This window comes from Amphibalanus amphitrite, unplaced genomic scaffold (genome assembly GCF_019059575.1).
Source record: "Amphibalanus amphitrite isolate SeventyFive unplaced genomic scaffold, NRLGWU_Aamphi_draft 000186F_arrow, whole genome shotgun sequence".
NCBI classification, from domain to species: Eukaryota; Metazoa; Arthropoda; class Thecostraca; order Balanomorpha; family Balanidae; genus Amphibalanus; species Amphibalanus amphitrite.
This window is the reverse complement of record NW_024881681.1, coordinates 37,619-57,310: the sequence shown is the minus strand read 5'-3', so window position 1 is coordinate 57,310 and position 19,692 is coordinate 37,619. Positions and strand designations below refer to the sequence as shown.

At 46.4% G+C, this 19,692-nt stretch overlaps 1 protein-coding gene across 1 annotated transcript; it reads left to right on the top strand.

Moving 5' to 3' along the window:
• The first annotated feature begins 239 nt into the window (after positions 1–239).
• LOC122384312 lies at positions 240–19,370 on the top strand. The gene is made up of 7 exons (XM_043371604.1): positions 240–452; positions 11,251–11,378; positions 12,381–12,630; positions 13,047–13,100; positions 16,844–16,956; positions 17,540–17,607; positions 18,818–19,370. Exons 1-7 carry the CDS (start codon positions 275–277, stop codon positions 18,960–18,962), a joined length of 936 nt encoding a protein of 311 aa, XP_043227539.1. The 5' UTR covers positions 240–274; the 3' UTR covers positions 18,963–19,370.
• Positions 19,371–19,692: the final 322 nt, after the last annotated feature.

Genomic DNA, 19,692 nt, shown 5'->3' with positions numbered 1-19,692 from the left:
TTATTTTACCGATATTCAAACTTGTTCCTGACAGGCTCTAGAAAGATTTTGGATCCTGCCTGTCGAAGAGCGCACTCCGGGCGGTCGCAGCGGCGACTCGGTCGGCCATCTCTCTGTCTCAGCGGTCGGGGGGCGGAGCTGCTCTCTGGATTATCACCTGCGGCCACCGGTCCGCCACCTCTGCGCCCAGTAATTTGAGCCGGCCCCATCAGTCGCTGAAGCTGCCGGGCACACCATGGGTCGCCTGTGGATCGCCGGCGGTGCGCTTCTGGTGATGGTGGTCGTGGGGTGTCCGCCGGCCGCCGACACGGCGCCGCGGGTCACATCAGCCGTCGACACCGACGTGGGATCGTCGGGAGCGTCGGGCAATGTCGTTATCGACGTCAGAGGTTCCAGCAAGGACGAGAGCGTCTGCTGCCGGCGCGAGAGCCACTTTGAGCGCGTTGGGGTCGGTGAGTAAGAAATCTTGAGTCGCTGGCTACCACTATGTACAACACAAAATTGTCTACAGGTAACTTCTTTCCCAATAGGAGAAAAACATCAACGAAACAGTTTGGTGTAGAGATGTCAATCGGATACCAACTTTTTGGTATACCGATACCAAACCGATACCAAATTGGTATTTGGTATTTCAAGGCGAGTGCATTTGGTATTTTGTTGGTGTTTTGAATCATCACTTATGTAAAGAGGCTGAGAATTTGGTAAAAAGTTGGTATTTTCCTCATATTCCCAGGTCGGTTTGGTTTCGGTATTTTTCAATGGATATTGTTGGTATTTGGTTTGGTATCGGTATCACGATTTTCCGTAATTGACATCACTTTGGTGCATGGCGCATTCCATCAATGCATGTAGCAAAGTTGTCAAAATGACAAAGATAAATTGCAAGTTGTTTAAAGATCATTGTAATAATTGAGGCCAACTGATGCAGCCTCTGAATTATTTCCTCTGCAGGATATACGCAGCACGCTGCTGTTAGTGATTTAAAACTGCTAAGTCTTGCATTAATTTCACTACGCGCTACATGCAAAAATATTGCTTAATAATAATGCTGACAAATTTACCACGCGATGCTGATTTCGTACTTTACTTCCTTCAGTTTTTGTGATGTGATTCTCTTCTCCAACACCTTCAGTGAGCCACTGGACATGCAGAAGATGGTCTTCACATGGTATCTAGAAAGATATGAGGACACCATCTTCACCCTTGCTGCGAGTTTGATTTTGATGTTACAGCATGCATCGCTGGTGTACTCCTCAGCTACGCCACATAAGCAGTGGTTCATAAGATTGCAGTCTTTAGAGTTAAGGGCTAAATGCTCGGCCCGGTGAGGTTGAAGAAGTTTTACAAAGGTGACGTTTCATTCTTCTCGGAGGAGAAGACAGGCGGCAAGTGCTGTTGGTAGGCGAACCGATGTAATGTCCATTATGGCTAGTCTCTCCAACCATGGCCTCACTGTCGCGCTGGACAGCCTCACATAGCCACATGAGGGCAGCTGAAGGCCTCCATTGAAGTTGTGGACGGCAATCGTCGTATCATCTCCTACAAGCCAAAGCGTCCATTTTCAAAAAGCAACTCTTTAATTTCACTCTAGTGGTCCTACCAGCGTTCACAGAGCCTTTATCAGCAGGCAAAAAATGAACACCGGCGCGGTTCATCATGATGCACGTCACTGCTTTCCGAGATTGTTGTAGGTTCCAGTTAACCAATCTCAACAACCTTTTCACCATTAGCAAACAACTAACTGCTTGCCTTCTATTGCACTTTGCAGATCAAGAATATTGCAACTAGTTTTGAAATGATAGAGGAATGAAAAACTGTCAAATTTATTCCGAACACCCTGTATAAGCAAAAGTATTTCTTTCACTTAAAAGTTATAAGTAGGTAACGTGACTGGCTGATAAGAGAAGCCGGTGTAAGAAAATCAGATATGGTAGCATGGGCTACGCAAGTAGGTATGTAGCTTGCCTGGCAAACTTTTAGTTGTACTTACATGTATGGCAAGCCTTACCATACAAGTAAGAGTACAGTCGGGTACAGGTTGATGGTCCACTACTCTTTATCCACCGGGTTCCTATGGCTCAGCATTGGCAGCAGCCGCCTGGTACCGGTAGGCTGTGCCGCATGACCCAAGAGTGAAACGGCACAGCCTACCCATGTATGACACCGGCTCGGGTCGCCTGGTAGAGCGACTTGACCGGACGCTGTGTCACACCGGCTGGTGGGGGGGGGGGGGGCAAGGTACAGGCCTGTCGATTTGGCTCGGCTCGGTGGATGAGGCGGGCTGGAGTGTGGTGTGGGGAGGGAGTGAGCGGACCTGGGGCCTGGGCGTGTGTGGTCACTTGTCGCATAGAACCGATCGTATCCCCCTCCAAAAATTCGCTTTAAAGAAAGTCACAAAACCCATGGGGGGGTCAACCACCCATCTCCCAAGTGGGGCGCGGAAGGACAGGTAAGGGCGCATACGGTCTCCTCATGAATTGCAGCAAAGAAAGAAAACAGGTCAGTCACCAAATAATCTTTCTGTCGGGAAATTCAGCCGAACGCATTTTCCGTGTTTGGGGAGCATGTTCCACCCTCCTATCCAAAAACCGAACAGACGGTGACAGATAATCTTAGAAAGCGGTAATCAAAATCTCTAAGCGAGACAAATTTTCGATTAGGTAATCGGTGAGGTCAAGTTCAAGGGTCCAGACTACAAGTTTCTTTACCTATTATTGGCTTCGGACTTAACTTACTCCAATTTGGACAATTTACTCAAATTTGACAAAGCGAATCTATAAGGCGTCTGTGGGCTACCGCGATAGGGTGGAGCAGATGAGATGTATACAAGTTTAAAGTCAAGGCCAGGTCAGGTTGCGGTGCCTAGAGAGGCAATCACTGCCTGCAAGTTGCATCTTCCTATGAAATCCCTGACACTGAGGGCGTTGCAAGGTTGCACCCTTTTTTAGATCTTGCAGAATTCTACTGAAAGGTCATAGGTCAGTGGCCTGACCTGACCTGTCCTGGAAATTATGCTAGTAATTGGTATCACAAAATTTGCGTGAATCATAGGTCAGGGTAGGTATGCAAACTTTTAGTTCTCTAATGCTAAGAGGTTTGACAAATCACATAATAATATATTCGAGTGGGCACCAACCTTCCCTATTCATGGCGGGGGGGGGGGGGTGAACATGAGTTTAGGGCTTGATTAAATCAAATTAAGGCGGCACACCGCAAATAACTCATGTTTAAAATGATGCGCTCTAGAAAAAAATGAAGTACTTTTATGATAAAGGAAAAGCCATGCTCGATCTTTGAAAAAAAAGTATGCGCGAAAATTACCTGCCCTTTCATCATCAGTACATCATCATTCATCATTGCTGCGTTTCCAAGCACAGATAATTTTCAGATGTCCTTTTCCAAAAAGTCATGCTGTTTAAAGCAGCGAGGTGAGTCTGTAATTCGGAGCTGCACCCACTGAACGTGCAGGAATCTGCACTGAAAGGACCGCCGTAGATGTCGACGCTTCCGCTTTTCCAATAACTATACCGAACAAGATAAAGACCAGACAAAACAAACATGTCTGTCTACAACTTCGCAGTAACCGATGAACTTAAAAATAACGACTGATACCATGTCCGGAGTGATAAAGGGAAGCCGCCTTCCCGGTAACACTGGCGTAAAATGTTCCGAGATATTGGCCAATACCTGATAGCTTATTTGTGTCCCCTGTTGCAGTTTTTCTTTCTATTGTCAACATAAGCTCAATAAATGATAGAACTAGTGAGTTGTGTTGTGTACGATGCACCTGTTCGATGACAAGTACATGAAATCGATAGCAGCCAGACACCGGGCGAACGATTGTTGGGTGTGGCGGATTGTCGACATGCATTGGTTCTTTACCAGACTCTGTAATCTTTGCAGAACATGAGCTTATCAAATCTGTTTGTGTGTGTTTTTCATCAAGATGAGGCAGATGCTGCTCCTAAATGAGGCAGATGCACGTCGGCAGCAGTGTTAAATTCATTTCAATTATCGCACTGACAGAGCCGGAGCCCACGCTAAGCAGAGCTAAGAGCTTACTGTGCGTGCGCGCACCCCTTCCGTACGATCAGGCTGTGTCGATAGTTGTTGGTATACGAGGCAAATTAACTAAATTTACTCGTACTTGTATGGCATATTTTAGCGTGCTCATGAAAGCTATACAGCATACATTTACACATTCGATCAGAGCCCATCACACTCGACTGACTTCAATCGGTCGCGGCTGTGCCACCAACCACAGACCATCCCCGTCAGGAGTTTCAGTTATCGAGCGCCGGAGTGACTCTAACCCGGGCTTTTGACACCGTGAGTTCAACACTCTGCGAACTGAGATACAGAACGAACAAATGTCAATAAATAGCATAATATTCGGTATCTATCACCAGTGTAGCTGATTCAACCAGTGCACGCCACAGCTTGGTTTTCAAACCTCAAGCAGGGATATCGTCGGGTCCAGGATGTGGGATCGAGGGGGGAGAGGAGGCCAGGCTGGTGATGACATATACTGGTGTTAGCTGGGCTTCATGCGGAGGCGGAACATAGTGAGCAGGCCCGCAGTTTGGGCTACCGCAACATGAAAAATGCGCATTAATGTAGAGAAAATGTAGGAGTCGCTGGTCACCAAAATGCAGAGTGACTTTCTTACTTCTTTGTTTTAATGACAGCATCGTCCAAGGATTGGTCCATCATTGTGGAAGATTAGGGTGTGAGGCTTGCTTTCGAACTTTTCTGGCTCATGTTTTTTTTTTTAAATGAGACCGCGATATGCAAGATTAAGGCACCTATCATTACATACTTATAAAATGAATAAAAATATCAACATTAAACGTTCTAAAATACCATAGGGTGTCTATTACCAACTCTGATTTGCTAAACTAACATCTAAAAATGTAGACCCAGGTGACCTGGCAGAATGACGCGCCGCTGCGTCCGGATCTGTTCCGAGACACAGTTGTGGATGACGTGGGACGGCCACGGACGTTTGAACGGTCTCCGAAGGAGGATATCCTGCTGCGGGTGACTTCGGCGGTTGATAACCTGCATGCACTGAGCTGCGCTTTGAAATCTAATCAGCACACGAGATGACCTCAGGAACGAGCTGACCTGCACATGGGTGGCGTGGGGTGACTGTTCCAACAGAGCTCCAACAGAGAAGCTTGTTTGGATGATGTTGGATTGGCCTGAAAGCTAAAATCAAAAAGCACGGATAAAGAAGCTGACTTGCTTGGATTTGTTCTGTAGGGCAAACCCTCCACGGCCGGAACGAACGGGGGGGGGGGGCGGGTGTCGTTTCCTCTCCTGATGCCTTTTTTCTTCTTCATCGCTCAAAACGCGCTGGTGCTGTTAGATAGTTGAAAGTAAATGCTCCTATTTTTTATTCAAGTTGAGTCTTATGACAGCAACCACATTTTCAGGTCAGGCCAGTTCACTGACCTATGACGTCATAAGAAAACCTTAGCACGGTCCAAAATGTCGCAACTTCGTGACGACGTCAGTGCCGGAGGATCTCACAGGTTGGCGAGCTTGGGCGAAATGTGTCCAACAGATGGCGCTACGCTCGCTTTCATCCAGCGTGGTTTAGCAGTCAGTGCTGAGTGCTTTGTGAGAGCCACGGCTGCTCCCACTAAAGATGTCGCTTCAATGGTGACCATCCGCCGCTCTGCACATTCAGGTGTGGGGCTGCGCTGAACTGACAGCACTTTTGCAAGAGGACAGAATGATTTTATCATAATGGCGAAGCGTCAAAAGTTTGCAACTGTAACATTACAGGCGTATTATGACATTACACCGTCTCGCGGTAATAATTGTTAATGAATCACCAGGGATCTTTGTCTCAAAAGTTATGTTTGGGGGGGCAACACAGATCATTGTTGTTGACTCGTCTCTAGATCCTATAAGATCACAGATCCAGGATATATATCCCTCGCATGTGTAGGGGGTCGGATGGATCCCCCATGGCTTTTCGCGAATAACTCGCGCAAAAAGCGGCCGATTGTGACGAAACTTTCAGTACCCTCGAGTTGATCAATTTTACACTTCCTCTGAAAATTTCATGACCCTGACCCAAGTGACCTTTGACGGCTGTTACCTACCTATTTCTCGAGGCCATGTTTGGCCGGAATCGCGATTCGGCGTACGTCGGCTCGCATTAGCCGCACGTTTGCAAGCTTCTCGTGGTTTCAAACGCTCAAACATGATATTTGATGTTGCTCCCATGCATTTGGGTGGATGTCAAGGTCACCTGAAGGTCAGGTCAGGTCATTGACCTTTGGTGACCTCGGTTCACTTTTTCGTGCTGTACATTAGGGTGGTTCGAAAAAATCGATTTTTGGAAAGTGCAGCCTACAACAAGTGGAAAAGTGGCCTCATACCTTTAGAACACCACATGCAAATTTTTAGTGCGATTGGAAAAGTGTCTACATGGGCGCTTTGCTGTTGAGCAAAGGTCTGCACTCACGTTTCAGGCGTTGCAGTCTCCCATAGTGGGGCGGGCCGGCGGGTTGTATCTAACACCAGGTGGTGCGGCAACTTCTGTTAAGTATGCTGGGAAACGTTTTCCGGGCCAGATTGGTGATTTATTGTTACATTACGACTAAATGGACGCATAATCATGCATTTATGGGAATTTTTAAAGTACAATTAATTATATGTAGTAAGCTTGCATTGTTGCTTAACAGTCAATAATAGTGGCTTCGCTGAGCAGCCATATGCTAGCAATCCTCCTGGGGTTGCTTGGTACAAGTATATTAATGCCCCTTAACGAGTAGACCATTAAGAAATTTAAAATTGTCCTCATTTGTAAAATTCTTATGAAGCATTTATCCATCGATAAACGGTGTTTGCGGGAGGAGATTTTCTCCCATTGTGCTCGCTGTTTTCATCACTCCTCGTCACACAAGGCAGCCGGCAGCCGCCCCGTGCCCTTCTCGCCGTCACATGCCCGACCTCCAGGCGGCTGCACGAGCCCGTCTTAGCCCATGCCAATACAAAATACAAGCTCACTGCATGTGCCAGAAAAAAAAAGGCAAGGTGCCTCCCGCTGAATGGAATTTTTTACGAGACCATAGAGGAAAAAGACAGCAGGTAATTGGAGCAATAGACGTGAAAGGGACACGAGCCATAGCTAGAAGGAGACAACGATCAGCAGGTCGGGACAAACCTGCTGATGCCAGTGGTAGCACAGCACAGGAGCTGCAGGATCACGCTGATATTAGCGTGGGTTCTGCACACCCAAGTCCTGCTGACTGTCAACGAGGCTGAAAATACGATATCAGGTACGACAGCGACGTCCTCCGGGCTCCGAATCGGTGCAGAGCCGAATCGTCATATCAAACTTCGCTCGAGAATGCGACCGGTACTAGCTCAGTGACGGAGCTGCTGCCGCACTGGGTTCTGCACTGATGACACGTCGAAATAGTTTCAGAGATGGACCAGTCACTGAACTCTAATATATACCAGTCGAGGGGGGGGGACCAGTCGAGCCTTATTACCAGGTCCAAGGTGAGGAGGTCTACATTAATAATAGTGTACAGACACCTAGAGAGAGAGAAAAAATACTGAAGGAGCAGCTCAATGGAAAGCTACGTATGTGGGTTTTGATGGTAAACGAGACATCACAAGTGATAGAGGAAACCGTCGAAGGTGGTGAAATTATTCAACCTAAAAACACTAAACGGGAAGACCATCCAGTACATATACGAGGCAGAGCCTGGCTGCACATATATCGACCACAGCACCCGCGACTCTGGCACCAGCAAGACTGTAGCGAGAAATGTGACTGACCGCATTCGAGAAACAGAATCTAAAGACACTCTGCAAGGTGTTCTAGCGGATGGAGCCAATGTGAACACTGCAGGCTGGAGAAACGGCGCAATAGTCGAAGTAAGAGGGACATTGAGATTAAAAACTTCCAGTGGCTGATATGCTTACCTAACGCGAATGAGCTGCCACTCAGACACTTGTTTACGGCAATGGACGGTGGCCATGGCACTACTGGACCAAAAACGTTAAAGTGTCCCCTGGGACAGAGGCTGTGCGGGGACGTCTACCAGCTCCCCGTGGTTGAGTATCAACCCATACCCACCTACGTCTAGCAACCGACCGGTGACGCACAGTCGGATCTCTCCGCCGATCAGCAGTTACTACTGAGCTATCGCCAGGAACTCGCCGCTGGGCGGATACCAGTCACCACTGCTCGAAGAAAGCCCAGACCAGTAAACTACTCCCGCTGGTTAACACTGGCCACCCGGCTGCTGATACTGTACACCCGAACAGACGAACCCAGCGAAAGCCTAGTACACCTGGTAAGGTATACACAAGTCTACGCGCCGATGTGGTTTGCCGTGAGGTCTAACCCGCGCTTTGAAAAGTTTGATTGAAGTTTGATTGATATTTATATACACTGTGGATTGAAGTTTGATATGACAATTCGGTTCTGCACCGATTCGGAGGACGTCGCTGTCGTACCTGATATCGTATTTTCAGCCTCGTTGACAGAGTCAGCAGGACTTGGGTGTGCAGCACCCACGCTAATATCAGCGTGCTCCTGCAGCTCCTGTGCTGTGCTACCACTGGCATCAGCAGGACTGTCCCGACCTGCAGATCGTCGTCTCCTTCTAGCTATGGCTCGTGTCCCTTTCACGTCTACTGCTCCAATCACCTGCTGTCTTTTTCCTCTTTAGTCTCGTAAAAAAATCCATTCAGCGGGAGGCACCTTGCCTTTTTCTGGCACATGCAGTGAGCTTGCATTTTGTATTGACATGGGCGACGACGGGCTCGTGCAGCCGCCTGGAGGTCGGGCATGTGACGGCGAGAAGGGCACGGGGCGGCTGCCGGCTGCCTTGTGTGACGAGGAGTGATGAAAACAGCGAGCACAATGGGAGAAAATCTCCTCCCGGAAACACCTTTTATCGAAGGATAAATAGTTTCATAAGAATTTTACAACTGAGGAAAATATCAAATTTCTTAATGGTCTACTCGTTTAGGGGCATTAATATACTTGTATCAAGCAACCCCAGGAGGATTGCTAGCATATGGCTCCTCAGCGAAGCCACTAGGTTGGTATTATTGACTGTTTACTATAGCAACAATGCAAGCTTACTACGTATAATTAATTGTGCTTTAAAAATTCCCATAAATGCATGATTATGCTTCCATTTAGTCGTAATGTAACAATAAATCACCAATCTGGCCCGGAAAACGTTTCCCAGCATACTTAACAGAAGTTGCCGCACCACCTGGTGTTAGATACAACCCGCCGGCCCGCCCCACTATGGGAGACTGCAACGCCTGAAACGTGAGTGCAGACCTTCGTTCAACAGCAAAGCGCCCATGTAGACACTTTTCCAATCGCACTAAAAATTTGCATGTGGTGTTCTAAAGGTATGAGGCCACTTTTGCACTTGTTGTAGGCTGCACTTTCCAAAAATCGATTTTCTCGAAACACCCTACTGTACATGTTTCTAGGCTAGTTTTTGGAGCTGAATTCGAATTTAGCGACCATTTGAACATTTACGAAGTAGTTTTGGTGCCTTCGTAACATGTTACGAAGCTGTCAGAGGCGGTTGACACGTACTACGAAATTCCGTCACGACCTCTACTGGTTGACCTGACCTGACCTGACCTGGTCTAAATGCATGAAGACATCAACTATGATCAAAACTAACACGATATTCGTGATCAGCACCCCGAAAAAAACCTTAGCAGCCACACTTTACGACTTTCTAACAGGTCCCGATTTTCCCGACTTTGGGTCATTGACCTGACCTGGAAGGTCAACCAATGACCAAGGACCTTAAAATTGGGTATCATCAGCTTCCTCTCGTCACGGGCAACACGCTCGTTTTTTTCGCGAAGCTCTAGCTCGATCAGGGGCCAAACGGCAAGGTGGGTCCAACCGACCCCCTACACATTAGAAGCTGGCAAACGCCGCACACATGCGAGGGATATCTTACATGAGCTACAAAGGCTCCTTAGACCTTGATCCTAGCCTGATTTTTTATTGAAACCCACCGAGATCTCAGACCCAGCTTTCGGATTTGGTATAATGCACATGGCTATGTGAAGTGGAATATAAGCTGATTTTCTCAAGATAAATTTGAATCATAGATAAAACTCACGATTCTTATTTTCATATGATCTGGGAATTATTTTTATGTACCTACCATATGAGAAGACTTGAAATTCAGGAAGTGCTCATTTACCGACAGAAGTAAACAATTAAATCTTCACAATAATATCTCAGATTTTCATAAGGGTCACCTGAGTTCAGGTCGGTCTCGTGAATTGACCAATATAAGGAAGCGGAGCAACTATAGAAACTGTATTTCGGCGCCTGAATAAATTAAACACTATCTGAAGCAAACGTTTTTGTAATTTTGTAAAGCTTTTGCATGATCCTGTATGCTTAGGATTTGTACTGTGGACCTCGCTTAACGTTATGTATGAGGTCTATTCGCGTTAGGTCATAGGAATTGTTCGTCAAGAAGTCATGAACATATTTGATTTTTTAATCGAAAAAGCGCACTAATATGTACATTCAGAATGAGCTGTGAACTCAAATGATATGCTGAAAAAATACCTCGATCAACTTCGTAACCTGAACGACTTTGAACTTACTTTGACATGAGGACGACAGCTTGTTGATCTTCCTCAAGTAATCCGTAAATCACTTACATATCATTCGACGCAGCTAAGTTTAAACAACTCAATGGCTGAAGCAATATGAACTTTTGGATCTTTTTGAGACAAAATTCATTCAACAAAAACCGAGATCCTATCTTGGGGCGATTGAACCGAGCTCAGAGGTCACCGGTTTACTTGAGATCTTGGGTCAAGTACTTACCAGTCTATGCGTTTTGTAACGGCAAACACTCATTTCTTTACCGCGAAGCACTTTGTAGCTTAATTTTGGGCGAAGTGTTTAAGAGGGTCGCACCCGCCTCCCTCTTAGCTAAAGCAAAATCGATAGCAAGGTCTGGTGAGGGTTAAATCTAATTGGAGTTAAGCTTGGTAGTTGATAAGTCACATCCGCCATTGCGTTGATTTGCAGCTAATTGCTACTTGCTACTTAGAAAAATATCTTAAATTGTTTCTCAGATTATAGCAAAACCTCATTCTAATCTACGGAATATCTTCAATGATAGTATCTTTGTTCCGGCTTGATAGCGATAGTTGTACGTTTTTAATGTTGTTCAATTAACAGTGCTGATCATTATGTTTTTTCAGACATGTCTGGCGAGTCATTGATGGTTGATGTCGGCAAATGTCGTCATCACTGCCATCATTCGAGCGGCATTTCCAAGAAGGATTTCCTGGAGCTTTTGTCAGACTATGAGGACATCGATCCAGTGGAGGTTCGTCCGCCCCCCGGGATTTCCACAGAGTCCGCCCACGTCCAAAACCGGCCGGCCAATGGGGCCGATATTTGCGTGTAGCTGCACACTGGCGCCGCGGTCCATGGGTGCCCTTGGGGGAATGGCAGCCGTGGCGCGACAGGCACCGGTCGCAGCCGGACTTTACCCGCACCGACAGTGATCTCATGTGACCGGAAACACCAATAATGAACGGTTTTATGGTCTGTTATTTCCAATTCTGAATTTCAAACGACGAAGCTGGGCCCCGTTGGCGGCTTTAAAATGACAGTAATGATTTACCTATACCTTGATTCGTGTCCAATCAGTGATGGTCTTCGGGAAAGCTTGTAGGTACACCAAAAATTTCGTTCTTTCCAGTGGAATAGAACAAGACATGCACGAGTGGTGTTCTTGTTTCTTGAAATGTATCGGGGAATTTCTTTATACCTCCGGCCCGTGATATCCGGGGGAACATCAACACAATTCCCAGACATCTAATCCAATCGATCCTTCCAGCAATAAGCATGGCGATATTTTTTCAGGCAGTCACTGCCTAAGGACGGTTGCATGGTACAGTGCTGCCTAGAGCAGTTGTTGAGTAAATACAATGGTGAAATATTGTCAAATGTCATCATGTCCACAATAGTGAAAACAACATTAATTAGTTGCCATCAAACAAATAAAGACAAAAAATATTCACTGGAAAATAGTTGGGTCGCTTTTAGGATTGTCCAACAATTTGTAGTTTGAAAGCCGTATTCTCTGTTGACCTTAATTAAAAGATTGTTGGTTATGTCGGTGCTTGATTTACTCAAACGTTGCCAAGTCTTGAGATCTAAAATGCAGTCAACGCATTTAGTAAAAAGCATGAATCTCATAAACAAGTGGATAAACAGATTCCTGAGGCGATTGATTTTTCCGTCACATTTGTTTCGTTTTTCTCTCCCTTCATGCCCGATTTCTTTAACCGTTACTATATATTTTGTTGTCCACATTCTACAGGTATTTCTGCGTCAGAGGGAGCGTCACGCCTCCTGTCGCGCCCCGAGCCGGTGTCGGCCGACTGAGGTCGTCCTGGAGCGTCACTACACACCCGGCGGGCCTGTGACCCGCGAGGTGACCCGACACTGCGGCTGCCGGCGCCCCCCGGCCACCTGCACCCGCCTGCCGCGACACGTCACCTTTCACCCGGGCAGCCCGCACCAGCAGATACTGGACATCGGCCGCTGCGCCGGGCCCTGCGCTCAGAAAGGTCAGTGGTGCATCAAGACAGCAGCTGAAGTGATGTTATTAACCACAAAAACAATGAATAAACATGCCCTGCTTCATGCTTGTTAGTTCATTTGTTCGAACATTCTGTGAACAGAAAGGTTCAGCCACCTGTCGTTGTTAGCAACTGGGAAATCCAACTATAACTTAGCGTGCAAACTTGGACATGATGTATACGATGTGTCTGTATCTGTTAACAATGTATCTGTTTCATATGTTTACGTATAGCCAGCCAGCTGAAGAACTTTCAACAGAAAATACGGGCTAGTTATTGAGAAGGTCCGTCAAAAGAAGTTGCATTCCAATGAAGAAAAAACGCACACAATACGCATCAGTCTTAACGTTTTTTTCTGTTTTCCCCTCATCATAGAAGCTTCAAAGCATTGCCTCTTTTTTCAGATGACAGCTGCCTTCCGCTGAAAAATAGGACAGTTTCGATCGACGGACCCAATGGTGAGTTTTACTGGGGCTTATAAGCTCTCTGTCTCTGTTGTTCCTCTATATATTGTCTGTCTATGGAAGCACATTATTTTCCGTCATAGAGCATAGCGTACCAGCATAACGCCTTTTGGGGCGATTAACGGAGCGAGCGAGAGGGTGGGTCTTGCACGTGCGAAATTGCGAGGGGTTACCTCCAACTGATTTGTGCACGGCACCCTACTAACCGGTCTCTAGCGGTGTGCCAAATTTGAGCACAATCGGCTCAGCCGTTCTCGAGATCTGGAAGCGGCACCCTGAACGTGCGCACGTGCAAAATGGGTCCCAACTGACTTGTGCACGGCATGGCCTACTAACTGCTTCGTAACCGTGTACCAAATTTGAGCGCAATCGGTCCAGCCGTTCTCGAGATCTGGAATCGACCCCTGCACGTGCGCACGTGCAGCAGCACCCCAACTCTGGCACATGGATATGCAGTGCCTAGTGGGTGTCTACCTACATGCCAACTTTCAGCGCAATCGGCCAAGTAGTTACCGAGATATTGCAACAATTACAAAACGGACACCTCTTCGTTTTGCACGTGGCACGTGCATAAGGGGTCACCCACATGCATCAGGAATAGTCCAATACTTTATAGAAGGAATGAAGCTACCCTACAAAAATTAGCGCGTGTAAATCGGTCAAGTGGTTGCTGAGATATAAGCCTCGCAAAAGCGTGACCACGGCCGGCCGGCCGGCCGTTCATACTCAGAAATTTCCGTTAATCTAAGGAAAGATTACGCTCGCTTCGCTCGCTCCGTAATAACCTTATTACAAAAACCTCATGTACTTTTCATAATATCGCTTGTGTACTTATAAGGGGTGAGACTAAATGCTTACTTCGAAATCTAAGCTGCGTTGCGGCATTGGCGGTTATGTGCGGCGTGTATGCCGCATGATTAGTAAGCGGCGACCACTAAATTAAAAACTCAATAGCTTTGACCTGTTTTCAATGGATAACACTGCATACCAAAAATGTCCATCGCTCTCGTCATAGGATATTTAGATTTAAATAACTAACTTATCTACATCATTGTTTTGAACCAAATTAATACTCAGCCGCGAACGTATAAGGTATAACCCCTTGCCGTTTCGCTCCCGATCAAGCTAGAGCTTCGCGGAAAAAACGAGCGTGTTGCCCGTGACGAGAGAAAGCCGATGATACCCAATTTTAAGGTCCTAGGTCATCAGTTGACCTTCCAGGTCAGGTCAATGACCCAAAAGGCGGGAAAATTGGGACCTGTTAGAACGTCGTAGTGTGGCTGCTATGGGGTTTTTTCGGGGTGCTGATCACGAATATCATGCTAGTTTTGATCACAGATGATGTCTTCATTCATTTAGGCCAGGTCGGATTAGGTCAGGTCAGGTCAACCAGTAGAGGTCCTGCCAGGTATTTGTAGTAGGTGTCAACCAAGCTACCTATAAGAAACAGGTAGATCCGATGTTTGAAAGTAAAGCCCCAGTCACACGATAGGCGTTATCACAAGTGTATTCGCGGCCATTGGGGCGACGTAAGAAAAGAAGAAACCAACTGGCCCCAAGAACTTTAAACTATCAGTTAGCATGCACCTTTTCCTAGATGTGTAGAGAATTTACCATTATTTGTTACAGAAAATTGCATTTAAAATCTTCCATTTATGCTTTTTTCATCGTTTGCACAATATGTTCTTTTACTAAGCTAGAAACACTTATTAGAAATAGTTCCCGCATCATCAAGAACAATAGGGAAGGCTTGAAGTGAATAAAATAATTTAAACGGTTTTGTAATCTATGTGAAGGCACTTCTAAAATTGCCTGTAGAAATATTGAAGGCAAAAGTTCAACTTTTTCACAAGACGGATGTCTATAAACCTATTTAACTTGTGACAACTCAGCCGGAATTTCGTCGCCTACAGCCCAGCTTTCCCTAGTGACCGATAGAGGCGCTGCTATCGATGTCCGCCCGTGCCGCCTAACGAAATTTGACGTACCTGTGACATTTCCTGACACCCACGTGACTATTGTATTATTTTTTGTGTTTTGCGATGTTTTGGCCTTATTTAAAGTACTGAAAGCTCAAAATGTATGATTACCTAATGTTGTTTAAAGCAGCATATTAATAATTATGTTTGTAAATTATCGATAAGCTGCTTATAGCAGGTCACGTGATTGCTACCAGATTATGTGCTCAGAAAGCATCTTTTCAACTTCGATTTTGAACAATTTTTACCTCCTTTGAGGCCAAATGATGGACGGTTTGAGGCACACGATGAAATGCTGAATCTATTGATGCCAAAATTTGTTCGTTTTTTTGCATTTTTAGACTAGTATATCCTGGCTCAAACTTTGACCAGTTTGTGTGTAAACCCTATGGTGAAGGGAAAACTTCACGCCCAGCAGGCGTCATTACAGTGCTGCCAAATCAAGTTTGGTGGGGGTCGGTGTCAACCGCCTCTGACAGCCTCGTAACATGTTACGAAGGCACCAAAACTACTTTGTAAACGTTCATGTGGTTGCTTAATTCGAATTCAGCTCGAAAAAACTGACCTAGAAACATGTCAAACTCGAAAAAGTGAACCGAGGTCACCAAAGGTCAATGACCTGACCTGACCTTCAGGTGACCTTGACACCCACCCTAATGCATGGGGGCAACATCATATCACATGTTTGAACGCTCGAAACCACGAAAAGACTGCAAACGCGCTGCTAATGCGAGCCGACATACGCTGAATCGCGGTTCCGGCCAAACATGGTCTCGAAAAGTAGGTCACAGGTCAAAGGTCATTTGGGTCAGGATCATGAAATTTTCAGGATGGGTGTTAAATTGATCAATGCGAGGGTACTGAAAGTTTCGTCGCGATCAGCCGCTTTTTAAGCGAGTTATTCGCGAAAAACCTTAGGGGGTTGCATCAACCCCCCCCCCCCCCCTGTGCGGGCGAGGTCATGTTTTGATAGCAAGACTGAAACATACTATTTTTGGGTAGCCAGGAAATCGCATGCCAGAGCCTATTCAAATTCTTTTATCGGCCTTTATATGCACCAGTCGCATACAGGTACGGGATTTAGCATACGATTTCCAGACAATCGAAAGACTGTTTGGAGACAACAAAGGAAGGAATGAGTGAGTTAAGTTGAAAGTATTAATTTGGTTCAAAATGATGATGTAGATAACCTTGTTATTTAAAGTCAAATATCTTATGACGAGAGCGGTTGGCATTTTTGGTATGCAGTGTTATTCATTGAGAACCGGTCGGAGCGTTTGAGTCTTTAATTTAGTGGTCGCCGCTTACTAATCATGCGGCATACACGCCGCACATAACCGCCAATGCCGCAACGTAGCTTAGATTTCGAAGTAAGCATTTAGTCCCACCCCTTATAAGAGATTTAGACCGTTCCAACTGCCTTGGCCGTTTTTTTTTTTACTCAGATTTTGACATTAATGTACAAATGAAGAGCATGACGGTTTCGACGACAGTTATCGGGCACACAGTTGGTCATGTTTGGTGCGATAAGGTCCAGTTGGAATGATTGTTAAAATTCTTACTAGTTTTCAAATTGGGCTGCATTTACGCGTTATTTTTAATCAGAAATTACTTTCGTTTAAAACATGGATAAATTGGCTGTAAAAGAAATTTAGTTAGAATGCTCAAGTTTAGTGCATTCGCCAGATAAGTCGTGAAACGACTCATATCAAGCAAAATCCAAAGGCTGAAATTTTGTATCTAACGTCTCATTTACAGGAGCTGAGGTCGTTTCCGTCATCGAGGAGTGCGTGTGCTCCCACGGCTGCTACAGAATGGTCATGCTGGAGGAGGTCTACGACTACTCGGAGCTAAACACGCCAAAAATCAAAGTACGGTTATGTACATACGAGGAATTTCAAGATGGTTCTAATGCTGCTTATTCTGCATGTCTTCGAGTGTTGTTTCTATTTTTTTCGCGGGTTTTGATGATCAATATAATGGCGCGCTAGGTACTTACAAACATAACTCCAGCGCAATTAAGTTCATGAAATCCTTGAGAACTTACAAGTGCATGCTATCACTCGATCACTTTCGGTTTATAACCAAACTACGCCGTTCGGCATATTTCGAACACGTAAAACTCCACGGCGACACGTACCGACAATGAGGCTCAGCAGACTAATGGTTTTTCTCCGTGCTATCGTCTCTCTTTCCTGAACTGGGCAGCAGTCGGGGCGCCGGTGCCTGATCGTCTGCAGATAGCAGATGTGTATGTCGGTCGTTTCCAGCCGCAGAACAATGAGCGACCAATGTGGCGCGCGCGGCGCCGGCTCTGTCGCCACCGCCGCCGCCGCCGCCGCCGCCGCTGTCGCCGGTAGTGGCGGCGACGGCGGTCGTCAGGCGCCAGCCGAGACTATGTGCGTCCCGGCGGCGCCAGACGACTCTGTCAACATTCGGTACTGTTCGTTTCAGACGATCGACGTCGGCCAATGCGTGGGAGCGTGCACCAAAGACCAGCACGACCGGGACTGCGTCTACAGGTCAGTCGGCGCCGCGGAGCGGCGGAGGGGGCGGCGGCGCCGCGGAGCGAGGGAGGGGGCGGCGGCGCCGCGACGGCGCGGCTCCCAGGGAACGCACAAGGGCCCACAAGGTCGCGGTCACCCGTGGTGTCTTAGACGCGTAAATACCGGCGAAACGGTGTCACCTACTCCTCGGCGCCAGCGCCACCTCAGCAGCCCCCCCCCCCCCCCCGCCGCCACCGCGCCGGAACGGGCTGGCAAGTCTGGTGTTAGCTTGTAGTGCAGCGGCGCAGTCTCCCAGTCTCCGGGATACTGTGCTGTTATGCGTTGCAGTTTCTCTCATTTGTTTTTCTTTCGGCTAAGTGCTCGATATGTTTCTGGCGACCTTTGACCGAGGAAATTCATCATGGCACTGCCTTTGTGTTTCCGGTTGTCACAAATGTTTGCTGAACAACTAGGAGCGGCCCATTATGACAATTACACAGTGAATGGCAGACGGAAGTTTCATAGGTGCGGCGGAGGTGCGGACCGCTGACATCGAATGGCTAAGCGGCGACTCGTGTCATTAGGAGAACGTCGAGTGACTTCCCCGGACAGACCTCACAGGAACGTCTCGTGGCAGTTCAAAAATTTGGTGCTTATAGTAATCACATCATTAGGTACTTTGAATCATGATAATATTTATATGGATGAATTTATCAGAGCAGAGAATGAGGTAACTTTGAAACAAAGCATTTTGCTTGTAGGTATCTCATTGGCGTTCTAAGCAAATGCCTACAATGAGCTCTTGACACACTTCTCAGCCTACAGAGAGTTGACCGTGCAGCTCGTAATTAGGAACTCCGTGTCCATTTTCGGTGGCGGCAACTGGGGCTGAGTCACCGGGTCTTGGCCACCGGGAACGCGGCCTTTTTTGGCGGTGATCCAGAAACGGAGCCGACCCAGAGCCTCTTATAGGCACCGGAGCCGATCACACAATAGCTCTATTTGAGCCACCCGAGGGCGACGCACTTGTAGCGGTCGTCAGGAGAGTGACGACACTCTGATTGCATTGTAGAGAAATGACGAGACCACATATAATTTTGGGTTATTCTACTTACATCCATTCAAAAGTAAAAAATAGATATGTGAACTTGTGAAATCATTAACAATAAAATAAATAAATACATAGTAAGCTGATTAATATGCTGTTCGCCTTCATGTTTGCTTACATCTTTTTTTTCTTTTTCAGTGATCAGTCATCTCCCAAGTGCCTGATGTCGTTGATGTTTCAAGTCCGCGGCTGCGTCGCCTCTGCAAGTGAGCAGCATTTCTACCGATCAGAGGATGGGACCGCTAAGTCCCTCGCCAGCATTACCGAATGTTCCTGTCATTAAAACTTTTGTCTCATATGCGCTTCTCAGCAACGTTTGATATCTGCGCCACATAATTAAATGGAGTTTGTAGGAAGACAGGTTTGATTTTTGAGCAAATTTTAAGATGTGCATAATGAAGGTAATGACTTGTATCGATTGGTATATGCGTAGATATGTTGCTAGACCCAAGTTAATGTACCATTCTTATTTTGTGGTGATGGAGTGATAAATGCTTTACGGTGCTTTCCTTGTGTAACAAAGCAAATATTTTGTCTCGCCTATTGTTCGTACCACGCGTACCTTCCGTCCATAAAGTAAGACATTGTTCTATTGGTTTCAGCCCATTTTGCGTGCTATAGATATGAATCTGATATAAGTATATGTACCGTCTGATCGGTTTTGTGCCAAATAAATATTCACCAATTTCTTTGACTTATTATTCTTAACCCGCGCCCCACTGGGGGGGGGGGCTATTCATAGCCCCCCTCAAGTTTTTCTGAAATAACTTCCAAACCACTTGACGTATCAACGCCAAACTTTCAGTACCTTCGGCTGCATCAATTTGACATCTTGTGTCAAAATTTGAACTTCGTAGCTACCATAGGTCGGCCGGAAATGACGTCAGAGTTGCGTCATGTTCGGCCGATTTCGACGCAAAACATTGAACCACGGCAATCGCTCCCAAGAGCTCAGTTATTAAGCTAGATCCAATTTCTTTGCATGAAAGGACTCAGAATTGACTGCGCTATCA

What these genes read in the sequence shown, in the direction of transcription:
- LOC122384312 (XM_043371604.1), top strand. Translation starts at nt 275, where the DNA reads ATGGTGGTCGTGGGGTGTCCGCCGGCCGCCGACACGGCGCCGCGGGTC. An exon ending in AGGACATCGATCCAGTGGAG is followed by an intron (nt 11,379 to 12,380) that starts GTTCGTCCGCCC and finishes CACATTCTACAG; the next exon opens with GTATTTCTGCGTCAGAGGGA. An exon ending in TTCGATCGACGGACCCAATG is followed by an intron (nt 13,101 to 16,843) that starts GTGAGTTTTACT and finishes TCTCATTTACAG; the next exon opens with GAGCTGAGGTCGTTTCCGTC.